This window comes from Panthera onca, chromosome B1 (genome assembly GCF_046562875.1).
Source record: "Panthera onca isolate mPanOnc1 chromosome B1, mPanOnc1 haplotype 2, whole genome shotgun sequence".
Lineage (NCBI taxonomy): Eukaryota > Metazoa > Chordata > Mammalia > Carnivora > Felidae > Panthera > Panthera onca.
The window spans coordinates 173,416,899-173,438,474 of NC_138342.1; the positions used below are offsets into that span (position 1 = coordinate 173,416,899).

Genomic DNA, 21,576 nt, shown 5'->3' on the forward strand with positions numbered 1-21,576 from the left:
TAAGTTCGGTATAGTTTTAAACTTAGAGAAAACTGTCAGGATGCTAAAAGCTTTTGCACCCTCTTTTACCAATTCTTTGTATTTCTGTCTCCACCTCTGTCTCTGTCTCTCCCGTCCTTCTCTCTCTCTATCTATATACATATATGCATAGTATTATACCTTTCTTAGTCGCTTCCAGATTATTTGGTTTATTTATTAAAGTCCTGTGTCCACCTATCTATTTTGTCTGTCTGCTAGGGGTCAATTCCTTCCTGGTGTACATGGCTTTCAAAGATCGCTTCCAGCTAACTGATTCCCAGGTAAGGAAAGTTGCCTTTTCTGAACAGGCATTTGGTACATTTGGGCCAATGTCGTTGTCTTGGAAGCTGCCTCCGGTGTATGTATGTCCCTTGGCTTCATGGGACATGGCTGGTGGATGAACTCCCTGATGTAACTTTACCTTTAGGGAGGGTCTGAAGCCAGTGCACTGGCCCCCAGGGCTCTGGAGTCAGCCTTAGACCTGCCCCTGTGGGACAGCATAGCCCAGAGATGTACTCAGAGCCACCTCAGCAAACCTGGCGGAGAGCCGGGTGTCATCCATGACCCTCCCCTACTCCGAGTCCCTTAGGTTATGCTGCCCCTGTTGATTACCAAGCGGGCCTGCTCGGCCACGTGTGGCCGGAAGCCTTGCCCTGGGGGCCTGTCCACAGAGCCAGCCTTAACAGTAGCGGCCGCCGGTGCCGTTTCTGACTCCTGTGGCCGGCAGGGGAGTGGCTGTACCTGTGAGCAGGTAGATGGACGTCCCTGTCTCTGATCCCCTCCCCTCCTCCAGATCTATGAAGTATTGAGCGTGATCCGGGATATCGGTGCGATCGCCCAAGTCCACGCAGAAAACGGCGACATCATTGCAGAGGTATGAGGCCCTCTTCCTCATCGTTTCTTCATGACGTGCAGGGTGAGAGGTGGGCTCGGGAGCGGGAAACCACTTCTGTGGCTCAGCTGCAAGGAGGAGAAACAGGGTGACCTGGTGTGACCGCCCTGGGCACAGTGCTAAGAGCCTCACCAGCAGCGTGGATGTCGGGGACGTGTGCCTCTCTGCATTCTGCAGGACGCACGGCCTGTCCCCTTTGCACAGAGAAGTCAGTTCTCTCGTGCCGTAGGGCAGCCGCCTGTGGGTGGGCGACATGGGCTTCCATGTACAGACAATTTACACTTTGGCCCAGGGCCGGGCACGCGTGGGCTCTCAGCATCCCGGGGGAGAGCTGAACACCTGCTCAGGCAGGACTGGGGACAGGGTACTGAACCCTTCTCTTCACGAGGCCCTGGCGTAAGAGCCAAGTGATCATCTCGCCCGAGTAGCTTTTTGGGTAAAAGGTCTCTAGCGATCAGAGCATCTCAAGTCCAGCTCTCCCTGATGGCCTGGCTTTCTTTAAACCTTGCAGGAGCAGCAGAGGATCCTGGATCTGGGCATCACGGGCCCCGAGGGACACGTGCTGAGCCGACCTGAGGAGGTGAACATCTATGGAAAGCAGAAGAAACAGGCAGAAGAAAGAGAGGGGGGAGGCACTGGGAATGTCCCGCACACTGAGGATTGACACTTCCTTGTTCTGCATTTTTACTGCGTGTGCACACACACAACGCGCACAGACTGACAGAGACAGAGACACAGACTCTGAGACAGACACACAGACCGAGGCGTCGCCATAGACGCACAGAGACTCATAGGGACAGACTCACAGGGACAGAGCCACAGACACACATGCACCGGGGCACCTTCAACACCATCTGTGGCCCTGAGGACACTTTCCTCTCCTCAGTGGAGGGACGGAACCTATTACATCTTGAGTATCGTCTGGTCCCTCTCCAGGCCATGGGGTATAGCTCCTTCCACGACCATCCAGCCTTCCCACGCACGCTAAAGAGCCGGAAGGATGAGCTGGGGCCAGCACACGGGGGAGGGAGGTTGAAGGTGACATCTTTTGGCCCCTGTGTTAGCTGCATGCTGCCTCTGGGGCTGGTGGACAGTGACTCTGGGAGGAGCTCACAGGAGAGAGAGGGCGACAGTCTCAGTGGCTGATGTCCAGAGGACTTGAGGTTAGTTTTGTACACCAGTGTGTACCTATAACACACACGCAGACACACACACACACACACACACACACACACACACACACGCACACATGGGAGCCCAAGCTCACCATAAAGCCCGTGGGCCCCTGTAACCGGGTGGTGACACCTGGGGCTGGGCTTACAGGAAAGTGTGCTCTCCCCTCCATCCCCTGGGGCGGTTGGGGGCCGCTCCTGCCCTGCTGTGGCTGTGCAGGTAGGCGAGAGTGTGCGGCACACTGAGATGAGAAAAGCAGGCGCCGCTTCCCTTGTTACACGAGGCTACTTCTGAGAGCCCTGCTTCCTGCCGAACTTGGAAGAGCCTTCCTGGGGGCTTGCTTTCCTTCCTCCTCCTCTCTGCTCGGCATCCCTGTGTCCCCGCAGACTTGAAAACAGGAAGCAAGCCTGGGGTTTACTGAGCAGGCAAAAGGTATCACGGGAGAGCTGTTCTGGTTGTGATTTTGACCACAAGAATCAAACCCTGTTTTTCCATGGTTAGACGCCGGAGACTTCTCTCCAGCAGCTGTTGCATGGAGAATCTCCGAGTCCCCTGCAGCGGAGCGTGGGGCCTTCCCTGGGGGCTGGCAGGTCTGGAGTGCCCCCATTCGAGGAGCTCTTGGCTTCGGGGGAGGGTCCTCTTGCCTCACAAACCGCTGTTTGGGGGGCTTTCTCTTCCCTCTGTTTTCCAAGGTCATCTGCTTCTCAGCTGATTCAGAGGCACCTGCTTTCGGTCAGCCTCATTGTTGGGGGCTTCCCCTGAGCAAGTGCACCATTATAACAGCCCTGTGAGCCACCGGCACGAGCTGGCCCCTTCTCCCTCAGCTCCTGGTGATGCTTTTTCAGTTTGGCACCAGGGATCCGTCGCGTTAAACCCTCTGTGGGCGACAAAGAGAAGAAAACAGGGAACCGTTCTGAAGGAACTTGAGCTTGACCGTGTAGGTAGGGAGATACCGCCCTGTATGTATGAAGCAGTGGTTAATAACGTGCAAACGTGTAATTCCTTCTCGGTTTCGTGATCTGTTGCTGCATCATGGTGGTCAACGTGGTTTGAACTGCACAAATCATGTTCCTGCTGCTCTCTGTTCTTCTCTCCAGCCCACCACGTGAGATTGCCAGCAGGGTCTCCTTCCCCCCCCCCCCCCCCCCCAGCCTTTCCAGCTGAGAAGACTGAGAGGGAAACTGTAGGGAATGCGGCAATCTAGAAACCACCTGTCCATCAATGGTGCCCGACATGTATGATGATTGGGCCCTGTTGGGACCGCGAGTTGAATGAGAAGGGGACTATGGATGAGCTGGAGAGGAAGAGAGAGATGGAAAGTAACTAGGCAGGGTAGAATGTGACAGGAACTATGGGCCGAAAGGCTGGCATCTGGGAAGGAAGTTGGGAACACGCGGGTGAGGGTGATGGTGACCAAGAGGCTTCCCCAGAGAAGACAGCTTTCTAGCTGGGCTTTCTGGAACTGCCGCTGGGGCAGGCCGACAGTTGGGGGACTGAGCCACAGAGGGGGTGTTGTGTGCAGACACTGTTGCGTATTCTGATTCTGTTGTGTGGACCGACACTGTGGTCAGTGAGTACCAACGCTGTTGTATGTCCCTAGATAAGTGGCTTTCCTCTCTGGATCTTGGGGTGTCCAGTCTTAAAAATCATCAAGTCTCGGTGACCCCCCCCCCCCCAAATCCTTCAGAGCTCTATAATGAGACAATTTTCTTAAAATTTTAAGCTGTAATACTATTTTCCTAGTATTTTAGGTCAATATTATTTAAATCAGTTCCCTGCATGTAAGGGGCCTGCACAGGTACACACAGAAGGGTAAACGTGGATCCTTCCATGGTTCTGAGCGGAACACAGAGAGATGGGGTCTAAGTGGCCTTCTCTTTCAATGAGGTGGCCCTGTAGTTAGGTGTCGGCCATCCCCCGGCGTCTGCGGGAGCAGGGGTGGGACCAGAGCTCACCACACGGTGGATGAGCCAATCCAGAGTGGGCCCTGGGAAGCCTATCCCACAGGGGTAGGCCCCCAGTAGAACTGGCACTTTTGCTCCATTTATTCCCTGATTAGTCCAATTTCACATTCCAGTTCACCCAGGACAGTCACAGGCCATGCCCGCTGCCCCCATGCACTCATTAATAGTGCCTCTGTTCACTTTCAGAAGGATTTGTGTTGGGCCAATAAACTGAGTAGTCCTTGGCACTCCTGGGAAGCCATGAAGATTCTAGAAGAGTCCTTTCTGCACTTTACATTGTAGACTTCTGAGGTGACCGCAGAGATTCAGGCCATCCCTCCTCTGTGCCTCCCCGGGCCAGAGGCACTTCTGTTGAAACTGGAGTCAAGGAGAGGGAGGGCCAATGGCTCAGCTATTCCAGGAATTAAAAACATTTGGACGATTAATGAGCTTTTTCAAGAGCCATTTGGTTTGCCTTTGAATTTTGAGACCTCTCTCTTCACATGGTTGATGCCCAAAAGGGCAAACGTGAATGAAGTTGCCGTCATTTATTAAATTAGATTACCAGTTAATGCAATTATAGAACCTTAGCTCTTGGCCACGCTCCTGTAGAAACTTGGTTAGCTAAGATAATTCAGTTAGGAGCTCAGCTATTTCTTGCAAAAAATAGCAGCTCGTTACAGAACGGCCTCACTTTCACCATTAACATAAAGGAATCCATTTGTTCAGTAAACATGTTGGGGCAGCGGCTGTGTACCAGGCCCTGTGTTGGGAACTAATGTAGTCCCGCTGGAGCTACACTGGGGGTGGGGCACAGAGGATACAAAACTCGGAGTCAATCCCAGCCCCCTGTCTCAAGAAGTTGAAGCCACAGCTTTCTTCCAGGATCTGAGAGGGAGCAAGAGGCTTTTTGAGATCGATCGTTCTATAGTTTCACGTGGTCCTTCAGTTGCCCATTCTAAACTACACACTATGTCTGTGAGGCATACCTTGATCTCAGTAGTCTGACCTGGTCAGGTATTTAGCAATAATCACTCGGGGTCTTTGAAATATTATTCATTGAAGCATCAGGTTTAAAGACTCCTCTATTAGAGCAGCTCTCCCATCTCGTGCGGAAGGCCGTACCAGTCTGTGTGCGGCCTTGGATGTGTTACCACGGGCTGAGGACCGTTGCTTGACGTTCCCAGTCAAGCCTGCTCCGTTCCCAGAGCCCTGTGAGGTCGCGCTGTTCCTTGGGTTCATCTGTGGGTGTCGGACAGAAGCCCAGCACAAAAATCTCACCACTGACTGTCTCGACTCAAGACCACACAGCTGGAGCGAATGTACTGACTTGGGAGCAGTTTCCCTGCCTGGTGGTTTTCTCATGTGCGCAAAGCATAAAAATCACCCGGTGCTGTTAGGACTAACCACATTTCTGGGTCCCATCCCCAGAGGGTCTGGGAACGGCCTAAAGATCCGCGTTTCTTACCAGCTCCGGGCTGACGCTGATGTCGTAGGTCGGCTGGGCACTCTTCAAGCCACTCAAAGGGTCTAGGAAGGAAATGCCCCCATCGTTTCCACCCAACAGTGTTGAGTGACACTGGGAGAGTCACCTCCCCCTCCTGGGGTGCCACTCAGGGTAGAACCCAGAGGACACCGTGGCCTCTTGTTCCTCTCGGCCTCTCTCGGTGGGTTGAGGGTAAAGACGGCCCGTGGAGTGGGCACAGAGTGGGCACAGTTCTTACGTTCACGTGCTCTTCTGCAGGTTGAGGCCGAAGCCGTGAATCGCTCGATTACCATCGCCAACCAGACCAACTGCCCTCTGTACGTCACCAAGGTGATGAGCAAGAGCGCGGCCGAAGTCATCGCCCAGGCCCGGAAAAAGGGTGAGCGTTACCTCCACGGCTGTGTGACCGCGGGCAGGTCAGGAAGGGAGGAGGGCTCCGTTTCCAGACCTTCATGCCAAGTGGGCTGCTTTTATCGCGTTCCAGCATTAACCTAATTACAGCTGAGCAAGGCAGGGAGCTCCGGTTTCTCTCTCTGTTCCACCGCTGCCGCCTTGTCAGTATCTATTTAAAGCCGAGCGCTGCAAAGAGTGGGTGGGGCAGGCGCGTTTCCCTCCCGCCCCTGCTTCTATAGCAAAGTTGGACTTAATTTGATGCAGTCTAAATAAACTAGGCACATACACAGATGGCGTCAGGCTCCATCTGCCACAGAACCCTTCTGGGGAACGTTCTATTGCAAAATGAGTCCCCGCTCCGTGGCCGGTAGTGATTTCTGTGGGGGTAAGTAAGAGAGTCTTGTCGGGGCGTGGGGCAGGGGATCTTGCCCCGGGCCTCCTCGTGTCTGGTTCTCCGAGTGCTTGAGGCACTCCTTACAAATTATATTGATAGGTCCTGGGCTGAGGCTGGTGCTCTGTTAGTACTAGGGAGTCCATTGAGAAGGTTCTTGGAAACTAATTTACTAAGTACAGCTTCTGCTGCTTCCAAAGGCTGTCCGTGGAGCACCTTATACATTATGAATGCAGCGGAATCTTGTAATCTGCTGTCGACTGAGTTTGCGCAGTCACATCACGTGTCCTGTGCTTGGGAGTGTGGCTCCAGGGACCGGCTGATCGTGGGTAGCTGACTTGGTGAGGGTGTATCCTGGCCTGATCTTTTCTCCCTTAATTTCTGTCTAGCTTTCTCCTGGTCTCTCTCTCTCAGTCTCTTTCTATCCCTTTATCTCTCTCTGTATCTTAAGGGAACCGTTGGACCTCTGTGCTTCTGTTTGTAGTTCTCTGTGGGATGTGATCCACAGGCATAGGGAGCACTGTCGGAGTTTTTCACTGGTGGGTGACTTGGTACAAGACCTAGAACAAATTGCTCAATGACCGGTGAGTCAGCCTGTCCCCAGAGATGATGACTTCCAGATGGACCCAGCAGTTTCTGCCCCGGTTCCTTGGAGCTCTCCCCGGGCCTCTGTCCTTAGGCTGCTCAGCACTGGGTCGCTGGGTTCCTAGCTTTTTGGAAACCTGCCCTCTGCTGGTGGCTGCCGAAATTGCTTTTTTGAAATAAACATTCCCCTAAATAACGTCATGCACTCCGAATCCGCTTTGAGTTGTTTTTCCAGGAGACACTGGATGATTCCTATCAGTAACCCTCCCTCACCTGGACCCTTTGTCACCCAGGCACATGTTTGCATCCATCTCAACACCCAACATTAATCACAGAACCGTTCCTTGCGTGGAGCCTCGGGACGGTTGGCACAGTGTCTGGAAAGTGGAAGGAAATTAGGCAGCAGCTTCTTTTATTTATTTTAGTAACCATCCTGGACCCACATGATGATAACAAACAAGGAGTTAAGCAAACATTTTAACATGATTTTAATGTAATTAAACATTCCATTTAACAGCATGTAAAAACTGAGGACTTGCTTCCTGATTCAGACTGTCGCTTGTCCCTGCTGGAGGGGGAGGAGTCTGTCTCTCCCCAGACCCTGGCCTGGACAGGTGGTGCTAGCCTTGCTCTGGGGCGCACAGTAGCTGGCCTGTGAGCCAGCCCTGCTGGCACTTCTGAAGCGTCTCAAGAACTTCCTGTGCCTCAGTTTCTTCATTTCAAGATGTGGCGCTGATGTGTGTTACTGTAGAGTCCAGTCCTGCTCCAGTAACCTGTGACTCGGTGCCTGATGATGTCCCTTTGTCATCTTTAGGACTTTGACCCTGTGTGTGTATTGGGCAGTGAGCACCAAGAAGGGACTACCTCAGTCTCTTTGTTCTAGAACTTTCCGTGTGTCAGTCCAACTGTGCCTGCATCATGGTTCCCGGGGTGGGCTTTTGCATTCAGACTGTCACCCTTTGGTCTCTGAAACCCTTTGCTTGAGATGGGCCTGAGCTGCCAGAAAGGAATTTCTGGTGCATTTGGGTGCTAATGAGCAAGAATGTGAGCTTCTCGCTTGCTTGTGGGCTCTTAAGGCTCTTTCCATCTTGTTGGAACTTCATAACAACTCTGGGAGGCCGCCCGGGCAGGAATTTTTTTGCACTTGGTTTTACTTTGCAGCTGAGTAAACTGGAGCTCACAGCTAACGGGCGGTGGAATCGGGCCTTGACTGTCAGGTGCCTAACTTCGGGCCTGAACATCCATGTGAATATCTGAATTACCCTTCATGCTTTGAAGATTATTTTAGTATGAGAAATGCTGGTATCTGTTGGGGTTCTTACTGAACCTGCTGGAAAATAGAGCTTGACACCGAGGAGCGTCGTGCATAATACAGAAGCAAGGATTCCCAAACAACCGAGAAGGAAAACAGGATACGGTTGTGTTACGTCTTTGCGCTCTGGGATCAGTGTCCCGTCCTGGATCGAATCCCAGCTCGCTGTGCGCCAGCCTGTGATGCCGGGCAGCTCCCCTTACCGTCGCTGGGTCTCAGTTTCCATCTGCAGTAGTGACCCGTCTTGTAAGTGGAGACGGTGCCTGACTGAGATAATGTGCGTACAGACACGTAATGATCGTACCCGCTGTTCTCATGACTGAGGACTGAAGGGCCGGTTCGAAGATGCCTGCCGACCTTAGATAGGGGTTCTCTGCTAAGGAGTCTTTTCTATCTCAGGTGGGTCCTCGTGGTCCCTGGTGGCAAGTGTGAGGCCCTGTCAACTTTTTGCCGCCCCATTTCTTCATCTGTAAGATGGAGAGGTTCTTCGTTCACTCAGCGAAATTTTGTTGTTGTTGTTGTTGTTGTTTATTTATTTTTGAGAGAGAGAGACAGAGTGCAAGTGAGGGAGGGGCAGAGAGAGGGGGAGACACAGAATCTGAAGCAGGCTCCCGGCTCTGAGCCTGGTGCGGGGCTCAAACTCGTGAACCACGAGATCGTGACCTGAGCGGAAGTCGGACACTTAACCGACTGAGCCACCCAGGTGCCCCTAAACTTTTTTTTTTTTTCTTAATATTTATTTATTTTTGAGAGAGAGAGGGAGAGCGTGAGTGGGGTAGGGGCAACGGGCGGGGAGGGGGGCCAGAGGATCCGAAGCGGGCTCTGTGCTGATAGCAGTGAGCTGAATGTGGGGCTAGAACTCAGAATCCATGAGATCATGAACTGAGCCAAAGTTGGACGCTTAACTGACTGAGCCACCCAGGCGCCCCTTCAGCAAACTTTTATTATGTGATATTTTAGGCCGTGGTGCTGGATGGTCCCAGCCCCCAGCTTCTTCACTCGTAGGGGTGGGACACATGGACAAAAAGTCACAATGGAAAATGGTCAATGTTATAAAAGAGGGGCAAGCCAAGTATGGTTCGAGCTCAGAGGAAGGAAAGGGGCAAGTATTTATGGATGTGCACCCCTCCTTGTCTCATTGGTCAGGCTGCATGAGGGGACCCACCATTGCTCCACAGATGAGAGTCGTTGAAAGATCATGATTTTATGTCTTTTTATTAATGTCCACATACTTCCCCACCTAGAAACTTGCTGGTCCTAAATCTAAGACAAGGCATACAGGGCAAGTGATAAAGTGAGATGAATATAAATGAGACTGTTTTCCACGCGCACTTGACCTAGCACGACCGCACGCAGTCTTCCCAGAGAGCCAAATTTTCGCACGCTGCCCCCTCCGTTCTGTGCCACTCAGCAGGGCCGTGTATCATCAGTCCCATTCCGCACATAAGGAAATGAAGACACGGCCAAGAAAAGACTGTTTTGGACAATTTTTACTCTTCAAAAGCACTTAGACATTGATTGATTTAATAGGGCTCATTTCGTGGAAGAGAAATTAAAATGCAGAAAGTAAATATCTCGCCCCAGATCATCCAGCCCGTAGTTCCAGACTCCTGGCCACCTGTCTCCCCGCTGAGGGTCTAGTGTGGGGATTTCTCTAGAAGGGGCTCCCTCAGACTGCACTTTGTCCACGAGGGAACTCTACTGTGGTTGCTGGTGCCTTCTGTGTGTGAATGGTAGCATGCAGGTCATGCCTGGTAACCTCCTCTGATAGACCTCCTTCTCCATCGTCCTCGCCCCACCCCCGTAACCCAGGTGTGGAAATGTTTAGAACATTTGGTGACTGCCGAGGGATGTTAAACCCTGGGGACCCACACTTGAGCCGATACTTCCTATGCCCTGCGGGCCAATAGGAGTGACTCCAGCATCATGAAAAACTTGGGTTCATCGAGCCTGCGAGGACCACCCCAACTTGGGGATGGACGCCTTAGTATTAAGCTAATGTGCCACCTCAGCATCTTGAACCCAAAGAGTGGCATATGGGTTGGCTTGTGACTGTCATAAAACCTCACTAAAATCTGTGTTAGGGCCCTTCAGAGAAACAGAAGATTGTTGTATATATTTACAAGAGAGAGGGAGGGAGAGGGGTGGGGAGGAAGAGGGAGGGAGAGAGAGAGAGAAAGAAAAAAAAAAAAAGAGATTGATCTTAAGGAATTGGCTCTTGCGAATGTGGCTGCTGTTAAGGCTGAAGTCTGCAGGGTGGGGAGGGGCAGGGAAGACTGCCGGGAAGAGTGGATATTGCAGCCTGGGTCTGAACGCTGTTTCGAGGCAGAATTCCTTCCCAATAAATGCCCTTGGCAGGTTGGGAATTCAGTGTGTGTTATAATACAGCAGGATGACTCCGTGGGTTTGGTTTCCAGCCGGCTAAACTCTTAAGACTCCTGCCGGCCGCCTGGGTGGCTCAGTCGGTTGAGCGTCTGACGTCGGCTCAGGTCATGATCTCACAGTTCGTGGGTTCGAGCCCCGCATCAGGCTCTGTGCTGACAGCTCGGAGCCTGGATCCTGCTTCGGATTCTGTGTCTCCCTCTCTCTCTCTCTCTGCCCCTTCCCCCCCACCTCAAAAATAAATAAACATTCAAAAAAAATTAAAAAAAAAAAGACTCCTAGAGAGAGGGTCTCTTTCAGGGCAGACCTAGAAATTCTCGGGTCATTTATATAGCACTCGGGCTGAGAGTTTGAATCCCTGGCCTCAACTTTTTCTTTCTCCACTTTATTTGGACCCACCAGGCAATCGTGTTCTACTCAGTTTGCCAACAATATTCTAAGGAATCAAATCTGTGGTCAACCCAGACTTAGCCTCTTATGATAAGTATAAGGCGTATGCAGTGGTGATATTTTGTGCGTCTGTTTAACAGAGGCATTAGTGCCTTTAAATCAAATCAGATTAGAGAGGCAATTCTAGAAACCCCAGAATCAATTCAGAAAACTTTTGATTCTGTTCCTCAGGAACCACCCTTGGTACCAAAATCTGACAGGGTTATCCATGGACGAGCCCTAGGCTGTTGAGTTCTGGCTTAGGTTCTCTGAGAGGAGAGAGAGAGAGAGAGAGAGAGAGAGTGAGTCACTGTCCCAGTTGGTTTTATAATGTGCTTTTGTGGCTGTGTTTTGAAATACATCTACATGGTTTTCCATGGTTTCTGCTCTGGATTTGTCCTCTTGCTTCTAGTTAATGGGAAATGACTTAACTGTCAGAGCCAGGAGCTGTCAAACATTTCTAAACCCCAGCCTTGCATTTATTCTTCATGAATGCACTCAGGCCCCAGGCTCGTTGTGAATAAACACCACCCCCAAGGCCTTGCAGTTCCCTGCCATCCTAGAGAGCCTGCCAAAGGCTGGCTCGGGGTCACATCCTGCAGTTCAGACTCTCCCTGGAGAAGAAAGTCATGAAGGTCTAACTGCCGCCAAGAAAGGGTCAGCAGTATATTTAGACGAGTGTGGAAAGGCCCTTTAAGCCTATTTCGTGGCTTATTATTACCATTGGTTATTATTTCTGGCACACAGTTTAGTGGTGTCTGTGGCCTGATGGAGGACCAGAAGCTCATCCATGGCTCCCTCGGGAACAGTGTTTATAAAATGGGAGCGATACCCTGGGGAGGTACTGGGGGGCCATCAGTCCTGAATGGCAGAGCCCCCCACCTGTGGACCTACCTCTCCCTGGAGGAGGAGGCCTTCTACAGGCTGGTTTAACCCCTGCCCTGCCTTTGGGGGCTAAAGAAAAATCAATGGAAAGCCAGCAAGGACCTCTGATTCCCTTGAAATTTGAACAGGACAAAGCTGAGATGAGCTACAAGATGCCTCCCTCCTTCTCCCTTATCCCCATCTTAGCCTGGCGCTGGCTGAGGAGTCCTGGCTCAGCCTTGGCCTAAGGAGGCAGGTTCGGGTCCGCAGTGGCCTTGAAGTGCCCCTCCAGTTCCGGGTTTTTCAGAGGCTGCAGGCTGGGTTCATTCCTTTGCAGGGAGGTGCAAGTTCCCAGGCGCAGAGAGAACGGGACCCACCCCAGTCTGAGTTTCATAGAGTGGGATGAAGGTCACAGTCAAGGGCACTCACACTTGGTGGGATCCAGGAGGTGTTCCAGGAACCAGCTCCTCCTCGTGCTAAAGCTTCCAAAGGGAGGACTGAAGAGCAGGTCCAGGGAGAGGGTGAGCCATAGCAACTCACGAGAGAATCAGGAAAACGTCTGCGCTTAACCAGTGATTTTCAAAGACGGTCTAAGCAGGCTTTTTCTCTGAGCACTTCTGCTCTCTGGAACCTACTCATGACCCAAGCTGGTAACCTTTAGGGTTACAGATCCTTTGTTTTCCTAATGACTTGCTGAGCTCTCCCCTCCTGGGTGGGTCAGAAGAGCCATAATCCCACTCAGGCAGTTGGGGCGGGGGGCGGGGGGGGGGGGCGCTGATGTGCAAACCAAAAGCCAGGAGCCTCAGGTCCTGTGAGAGCCCAGGGCCCAGCGCTGGTCTGCTCAGCCGCTTGTATTTCATAAGTGGCCCTGGCAGCAGTGAAGGCCTGCTCGTTGTGCAGTGTTTTTCCACTTCGGGATGAGCGGGGGCAGTTTGTGCAGCCACCCAGCTGGCTTTGCGTGAGTCGGGAACTCCGGAGCCCTTCCAGGTGATTCTGAGCATTGGCCCTTTTCTGCCTGGGGGCTTCCTGCTGTGTGAGGCTTCCCCTGGGTTCTGGAGCCCTGGATTGGTTTCTCCCGCTTGGGCATGGTTAACTTGATTTCCTCAAATGAGCTGCCTGCCGGTGGCCTCGAACACTGCCTGGCTGGAGAGTGGCTCCTTTGTGAAATTCCTGAGGCTAGAGAGGGCAGCCGGGAGGAGCCAGCTCTAGGGCAGCAGAGAAGGTGTTATGGTATGTCATGAAGAGATAAGTCCTTGGAAGAGGCTGGGGAGAGGCAAGGAGGCACATTCCTGACTGGGAAGTGTTTGGCCTTAGAGAAGAGAAAATCCTTGGCTGACTGCTGTGGGGGGTGGGGTTAGCCCTCCTATGATGGGAGGAGGCAAGGAGAGGCACCTTCCTGGTGGCCCTAAGGCTGGCTGAGGTGAAATCCCAGCCCTGATGCCTTCAACTAAGAAAGCATTATGCCCTTTCATCAGTTTGACACACATTTATTGAGTGCCTACTGTGTGTAGACTGACTCCTTTTCTTCAGGAATTCTGCAAGTGGAGAATCAAAAAATTCAAAACTGGATGATTATTGGAAGGGAGGACCAGGTGTGTCGTGGGAGGACCAGGTGTGTCGTAGATGACGTCAAGGAAGCGACGAGCTTTAACATGAAGCTGGATAATGAGGGGCCTTAGATGCTTCTGGGAGGAGTTTGTCTCGTTCTCGAAAGCAGAAGGGCTCCTTCGGGGTTTATGGAAGAGGATGGCTTGGGAAGGTTATGCGTAGGGAAGATCACTCTGGAAGGGTCCTGGAGAATGAGCGGAGAGGCAGGGAAGAACGATGGGAAAGCAAAAGTAAACCTGGGAACATTGGGAAAGCAAAAGTAAAACTCTGATCGGGAGGCTCTGTTGGAGTGAGCCAGGGAGAAAGGAAGAAGGCCTGATGGAAGGGAAGGAACGTGAGGTGGAAAGGGAAGGGTGTATTTACAGTGTTGAAGCACGGGCATTCAGTGGGTTGATGACTCCTGACTTTGTGGCTTGCACCTGAATGGACAGAGAAGAGGACGTGATTTGGGTGAGCATCAGGGAATCGACATTCTTGGACAATGTATGAAGTTGGACCAAGCTTCCGGATACACTGACGTCTGAGTAGCATCACTGTGCAGAGTCCTTTGTTTCTCAGTCTCACCGCGTTGGTGCTGCATCTGGTGGCTCTCAAGGACAGCTGCTTTCAGGCAGTGACCTAGGGATCCAGGCTGTCTCTTGGACCCATCTGGAGGGCTGAATACATGTTCTCAAACGCCTCAGGCCCACTGATACCATGTCTAAATTCCTCTCTCAGTCCAGGAGCCAGAGCTGAACCGTGCAAAGAGAGTTGGGCAATGTTGGGAAGCGGAGAAAGTATTTGATGAGCCGTGAGGTCAAGTTTGAGGTGCCGTGGGTCACCCCAAATTAAGAGTGTAGACAGCCCTCGGGACTGGATGCTTGGACGCAGTCTGAGCTGGGGACTGTTAGGAGACGTGGGAATCGGCAGTGTAGGAGGTAAGAGAGTGTGTTGAGGTAGAAGAGCGGGGCCCGGGGGTAGAATCATAGGGAGCGCACGTTAGATTGGTGACTTTGGCAGGTGGACGTATTCGGCCATCCAGGTCTTTGCCTTCGAGAGGGTGAGTAAGGGATGGCGAGCCATTGGCCTGCTGCCAGGCGTTGGTGGTTCCCAGTAGGGTGGTTTCCTTCCCTTGTTGTATCCTACTGAGCTTTGTTTTCCTGTTGGACAGGAACCGTGGTGTATGGCGAGCCCATCACCGCCAGCTTGGGGACTGATGGCTCCCACTACTGGAGCAAGAACTGGGCCAAGGCCGCCGCTTTTGTCACCTCCCCACCCCTGAGCCCTGACCCGACCACTCCGGACTTCCTGAACTCCTTGCTGTCCTGGTGAGTCTTGGTGACATGTTCACACTCCCCCTTCTCAGCCTCTCCTTGGACCAGGCTGACCTGTCAGGGTCCAGCATGGCGGGCAAAAGCAGGCTTGCAAACAGAGAGACCTCTGTTCTCCAGATTCAGATGGCTAAGCAGGAACAGGGGATTATCGCTCTGACGTCGTCCTGCCAGGAAATTCTAGATAAAATCCTGGGCCGTCTTGAAAGCCGACCGGAGGGAATGAACGAGGGATCAAAAGGGTCCCACTGTGGTGCGGCGTGGCCAGAAGCTGAGACACCTCCCAAAAGAGATGTAGTGTGAAGCTTTGGTACCATGTCACTTCTGCCCGAATCTCCTATCTCGTGAGGGGAGGACAGGCTCTTTCGAAATCCGTCAGTGGCCCCGCAAATGAGAAAAACATGTCCAAGGATGTTTTGGGGTATGAGATTCGTTACAAGCCAGCCATGTGTTTTCCTTCCAGCGGAGATCTTCAGGTCACTGGCAGTGCCCACTGCACATTCAACACTGCCCAGAAGGCTGTGGGAAAGGACAACTTCACTCTGATCCCCGAAGGCACCAATGGCACCGAGGAGCGGATGTCCGTCATCTGGGATAAGGCTGTGGTAAGGAGCGGGAGCCTCCCTCGTGGATTAGTGTCCGCTTCCCCCGGCCACCTCCTCTGAGGGTCCTGGGTCTCCTGGAAGCCTTGACATGGCAGTTGAGAAAATTCTAGAAGCTGGTGCTGGTGTGACAGGAGTTTTTAGGTTTGGGAATCCAAGACCACTCCTTGTGGCCCTTTCCTCCTAAATAATACATATATATTTCTTACCGTTATCGTCTGTGAATCAGTGGAAACTGAAAAAGAAAACCCAGAGACTCTTTAAAATTTGACTTTGGGGCGCCTGGGTGGCTCAGTCAGTGGAGCAACCAATTTCAGCTCAGGTCATGATCTCGCAGTTCACAAGTTTGAGCCCCACATCGGGCTCTGTGCTGACAGCTCAGAACCTGGAGCCTGCTTCGGATTCTGTCTCCCTCTCTCTCTCTCAAAAATAAACAAACATTAAAAAAATTAAAAAAAGAAATAATAATAAAATAGGACTTTTTTGATCAGTCAGGAAAAAACTTCGTTAGCAACCCGGTGACCGTCTCAGTCAGTCTTCTACTCTGGGAAATGGACATAATTTCCTTAAAACTGTCTATTAGGGCTCTCTAGGGTTAGCATTTCTGCCCACTCCAGGCTGCGGCAGGCCTGCTTTGAACATACACCGACCTCTCAGGGGTCTTTGGGCTTTTTCATTTTCAGTGTTTGAAAGCACAACAACAGAACAGGTTTTTCTGTTTCTTAATAATTTGTTTCGAGTATGGACACCATATATCCTTAGTCCAAAAAGAATAAGGAAATAAGTAAAAATCCCTTTCAGATAACTGCAATTAAGATTTTGGCAAATGTCTTTCCGGTTTCTGCCAGTACAAGAGTACCCGTGTGTATCCGATATGTATGTGTGTGAGAGTGTAGGTAACACGGGCATCATATATACTGTTTTGTGGCTTGTTTTAAAACAGTATGTTATGAAAATGTCCTCGCATCCTTGAATATACTTAAAAAAACTTGGTCATTAGTAGCAAAAGATTCCATGTTAATGCTGGACGGTAATTCATTTGTAATTCTTTGAACATTTATATAAGTTTATCCATTTTTGAGAGAGAGAGAGAGAGAGCAGGGGAGGGGCACAGAGGGAGAGAGAGAATCCCAAACAGGCTCCATGCTGTCAACACAGAGACTGATGCATGGCTCAGTCGCCTGAACCGTGAGATCATGACCTGAGCCGAAATCAAGAGTCGGACGCTTAACTGACTGAGTCACCAGGTGCCCCTATGCTGTTTTTGATTTTTTTTTTTTTTTACTGGGATGAACATCTTGTAAACACCTTCTTAGATAGACCTTTAATGGTGCTTGTGGGAGAAATTTCTAGAAGTGCTATTTCCTGGGCCAAAGGGTGTGTATATCTTTAAGGCTTTTGCTATGTGTCGTCAAAGTTCTTTCCACAAAGATTACACCAATTTGTATGCTGCCAGCCGTGTGTGCCATTTTCTTCTACCAGGTCCCAACTGGTCATCAAAAAATAGAACTTTGCCCATCTGAGGGGTGAATTTGTTTTACATTTAATCTCTTCAATGACTGATTAAAGTGAAGTTTTTTTTCATGTGCTTCTTGGCCATTTGTATTTTCCTCTCTCTTAATACCTGCTCATTTCCTTGGCTCGTTTTTCTCCTAGCTTTAGAGTGGCTTCCCTAACTCAGAGATAGGCAGTCATTTCCTCTGATCTGCATTGAAAGGGAAGAGGAACTTAAGGGGTAGGGATGAGAAACTGCAGGGCAGGGCATGAGGAAACTGATCAGCACCTATAGCATGACACGGGTGCGGTGCCCCGACCGGGCGCTGGGACCTCTGGGTTGGCTAGACTGCAAGCCTGAGCCTGGACTTGTAGTTTTGAAAAGGACAGTCATTGAGGCCAAATGTTGTTTCCTTTTTTTTTTTTTTTTTAAATGTTTGTTTATTTTGAGAGAGAGAGATTAAGAATCCCAAGTAGACTCCACGCTGTCAGCACAGAGCCTGATGTGGGCCTCGAACTCATGAGCTGTGGGATTATGACCTGAGCTAAGATCGATCAAGAGTTGGACGCTTAACTGACTGAGCCACCCAGGCTCCCCGAAGTGATCCTTCCTGAAGAGGCATTGTAGCCCCTTCAGAATTTTTTTTTTTTAACTTTTCACTATCAAATAATTATAGATTCAGAGGCAGTTAACAAAGACAGAACAGAGAGATGGGTCCTGTGTGCTCTTCCTCCATTTTTACCAACAAGTGATTATGGCACCTTATCAAAGCCCACACATTGACAGCGACACAGTGTGTGTGTGTGTGTGTGTGTGTGGTTCTGTCATGTTGTCATATGTAGGTTCATGTAACCACCACCCAAAACCAAGACCCAGACTTCCCCCATCACCACAAACACCCCCTATGTGTTGCCCTGTGATAGCCACCCTGGCCCCTGGAGGAATCTTCACCTCGTCCCTCATCTGTCTTCCATCTCTGTAACTTTTTTATTTTCAGAATGGGATACAAATAAAATCATATGGCTTGTGGCCTTTTGAGGTTGGTTCTTTCAGCACAATGCCCTTTATGTTTGTCTAAGTTGTGGTGTATATCCAAAGCGTGTTCCTTTTTTTTTTTTTTTTTTTTTTTTTGTTGTGAAGTCACATTGCTCCCTTCAACTCTGTAACCTGCATTTGGTGTGTGTGCGTGTATGTGCTGTGCTTCTCAGGTCACGGGGAAGATGGACGAGAACCAGTTTGTGGCCGTGACCAGCACCAATGCAGCCAAAGTCTTCAACCTGTACCCCCGGAAAGGCCGCATTGCTGTGGGATCCGATGCTGACCTGGTCATCTGGGACCCCGACAGCGTTAAAACCATCTCTGCCAAGACCCACAACAGTGTAAGTCCTGTTATACTGCATGGACCCAATCTGAATGAATTGTAGTCACTGAAAGAGACTGAGGGAGGGAGAGTCCCCAGAAAGAACTTGATGTGATAGGAATGAACCGCAAGATATATTACACATTTCCTGGGGTATAGTATAACTTGCAATTTGTTGAGAATAGCCATCCCCTTATCTTTGGTGAGATCAGTAAGACTGTTACTCTTATCACCATTTTGCAGTCCCATGGACTCTTTATAGATGGAGGTCTTTGTCTGTAGACCTCCAAAGCCTCTAAAGTCATGCCAGGACATCAGAAGCTTCTGGAAGTCAGGCACCATCCCATGGGTGCAGTGGTTGGATGCAACACTTCTCGTGGCAGTGCTTACCACGAGGGACCTACGTCAAACATTCAGATGTCCACCCTGAGATGCACAGTTTGATTGTTTTAAGCCACTGCTTTTCAGTGTTGTTGGACAGAAACCTAAGTGACAGGTGCTCTTGTCCTAAAGGAATTCATTGACTTTGACTTCTTCCCAAATAGAAGAACTATCTCCAGCAGTATTCTGATCATGATTTTAGGATCTGTAGTTTAGGGTATCTCTTGCTTCTTGGTCTACACCGCAGAGCTTGAGGATGCCCTGTGTTATTAATTAGACATTAGGTAAGGGACTTCATGTCATGTCTCAGGCTCCTCAGTGGACCTGAAGGGGTTTAGACAAAGTCTCTGACTGTCCTGTGATTTTGCGAGATCAGTGGCATTAGAGCTGTGAGATACCTTCGGTTCTTCATAGAAAAAATTGTGTGTGTGTGTGTGTGTGTGTGTGTATGTGTGTATTAAATATCGAAAGAAAATACACAAAGGGAAAAGAAATGGGCATAGGACATGAGTGTTTTACGTCAGAAACTCTTAGGAATTCATTAAGAAATCTTAATGAGTGAAAAGGATATTCTACGTGAAAAATCAAAATGAAAGCTGGGCACATAGGGAATCTGATTCTAGACGGTCCACCCCACATAGCCTGGGCCAGTAAATACTGACACCTCCCCCAGGTGCCGTGGCAGATCCGGAGTGGGCTTCAGGGGTCTCTCTAGGACAGCTCTGGGCCTTTTGCTGTATCCCAAGCCTCTCCTGTTTGGACAGAGGTGCTTGGGCTGCGGGGCTCACCTACCTCTAGCTTCTGTGGACACCTGTAGGTGCCTGGATGGTGGATGTCTTTTGGGAAGGTTGCTCGGCTCTCAATGTGTAGAGTTGACTTTTTTCCTCCTTCCCCATTGGCTGGCTTAGCTTCCTAGCATAGTCTTATAACCACACCTACTTGTAACTTAGATCACAACATCTTGGGGGTCCAGAATGGCCTCTGCAGGCAGAGCTCCTGCGGTCCTGCCCAGTGAACCTAGCTATTCTTATTCATGAACGTCACAGTCCCATTTACTTTTCATCCGGCCTTCTCAATGTAGGGGTGGCACCATTACCCCAATTGGGAAGATAAGTAAATGGAGGGTTTGAGGGCGTAAGTGACCAGTCTGACGTTACATAGCTATTTTGTGGTAGGGCCAGAATTAGAAGCCAAAATTGTCCAGGGTTCTTCCCTACCAGACTGCATGTACAGCCCCTTGGTCACGCTTCAATGGAGGAAATGCTTCTCCTCCTTGGCAGTCCCTTCTGCAGAGGTGATAGAGGGTGAACTGGACTCGTTATTTAAGCTGCAGATGACCTAGTTAGGGAGTTTGCACTTGGAGCCCTTTACCTGTCAGAAGAGGGGATGTGAAAAATCGAGAAGACAGATTTCTGCCATTCACACATTCGCTTTTCCAGAGCAACAGCACTGGCCTGCCTTTACCTCCAGGCAACCCCACATAAGAAAAGCGCCTCTTTTCTGCCCTCACCTGATTCAGGGTCCATACTAAGCACATCTGTGCAGCCTTAATCATCCAGGAAAATACAAATGAGAGGCTTTCCCTGTGTAATACAGTGTTTCATACCACTGGGCTAATTAGCTTTAATTTGGAGCATTTAGCTAACTATCATTGAGGGCCCTGTTGCTAAGCCTCTGCTTGGATTTTTCAGGCATCCAGCCAGATGAGTTATTTTAGGGAGCCAGGGTGGATGTGGGTTAAAAATGTCTCTACCTGGTGAACAGCGAAGCCTCCCTGCCTCGTGGTTTGACAGAGGGTAGTTTCTGTATCCCCTAAGCTGTGATCTGAACCATTGGGCTTGTTCATTTTAAGTCACTTAGAGTCAGGGGGCTGGTTCTTCCCATCTTGCGAAAATGAGAGATGGCCGAAAGCCCTTCTAGGCATTTGTGATCAGTCATTTACAGGCAGTTAAACTCAGTGTATGCGTCTCATGATGGCTTTGAAACTGAAGAACTCGCCGTCTTATTGGGAAAGGACAAAAAAAAAAACCAAAAAAAAAAAACCAAAACAAAAACAGGCCGTGGAGGAGTGAACATTTCCTAAATGCCTGGTCTGTGCCAAGTAACGTGCTAGATGCTTTTGTTCATTTTATTTCACCGAATCTTGGTGCCAGTGCTGTGAGGCAGGTTTTGTCCCTGGTCGACGAGGAGCTGAATCTCAGGAGTGTAAGGGGCTTGTCCAGAGTCACACAGCTGGTGTGTGGCAGGACTGGGATCCGAACCCAGGGCGGATGGATGGCCCCGTGTCCAGAGCTGTCCCCAGTCTTTCGGTAAGGCAGAAGAGGAGCTTGTTAGAGTGTAGACACTTAGCTGCGGAGTGACCCGGAAGAGGTAGGGCTTAATGCCCTCAGATGGTGACGCACACCCCGTCAGAGGTCAGTTCAGAGACGATAGGATTCTGACAACATGATCTACGCACATAGGTTCCTTGTGTGTGGTCACCGTCACGAAAGCCCTGGGAGAGAGGCAGATGAAGAAACGAGTTCTGAGGCAGGATTCAAGCGACCCTGCTCAGAGTTCCCACACACAGGGCCTGGACTGCACCCAGTCTAAGATGCCTCCGATTTGGAGGGATTCCCTGAGTTTACGTACCGCTGTGAGAGAAAACACGCCAAGACGAGGCGTGTAACACGAGGCTCCTCTGCAGATACACTGTGCTACCGAGGGCTGGCCTGTGCGTCGCCTAGGTTGGGCGAGAGCTGGATCTGCCGTGGAGAAAGGGGGGAGCAGAGAATCTGGCGTGCCTCAACTTTCGCAGGCAAAAGTGTCTGCTGAGAAGATGAGCTGAAGGCTGGTGCTCCGGCAAGCTGGTGGTCCGAGTTCCTGTCGCCGGCGTGGTCTAGGAAAATGTCAGGCTGAGCGCTGAATGTAAAATGGCCCCAGTGGGGTGATCCCCCAGGCCAGGGGGGAAAG

General features: G+C 50.7%; 1 protein-coding gene across 2 annotated transcripts in view; it reads left to right on the top strand.

The window, feature by feature from the left end:
- The window catches only part of DPYSL2 (dihydropyrimidinase like 2), a 132,940-nt gene that overhangs the window by 104,235 nt on the left and 7,129 nt on the right, over positions 1-21,576 (top strand). For both annotated transcript variants that reach the window (XM_060653210.3, XM_060653211.3), the window contains exons 5-11: positions 238-299; positions 812-892; positions 1,422-1,490; positions 5,771-5,891; positions 14,627-14,783; positions 15,250-15,391; positions 18,092-18,262. In XM_060653210.3, coding sequence (XP_060509193.1) covers positions 238-299; positions 812-892; positions 1,422-1,490; positions 5,771-5,891; positions 14,627-14,783; positions 15,250-15,391; positions 18,092-18,262 — 803 coding nt within the window. The remainder of the gene's footprint in view (positions 1-237; positions 300-811; positions 893-1,421; positions 1,491-5,770; positions 5,892-14,626; positions 14,784-15,249; positions 15,392-18,091; positions 18,263-21,576) is intronic.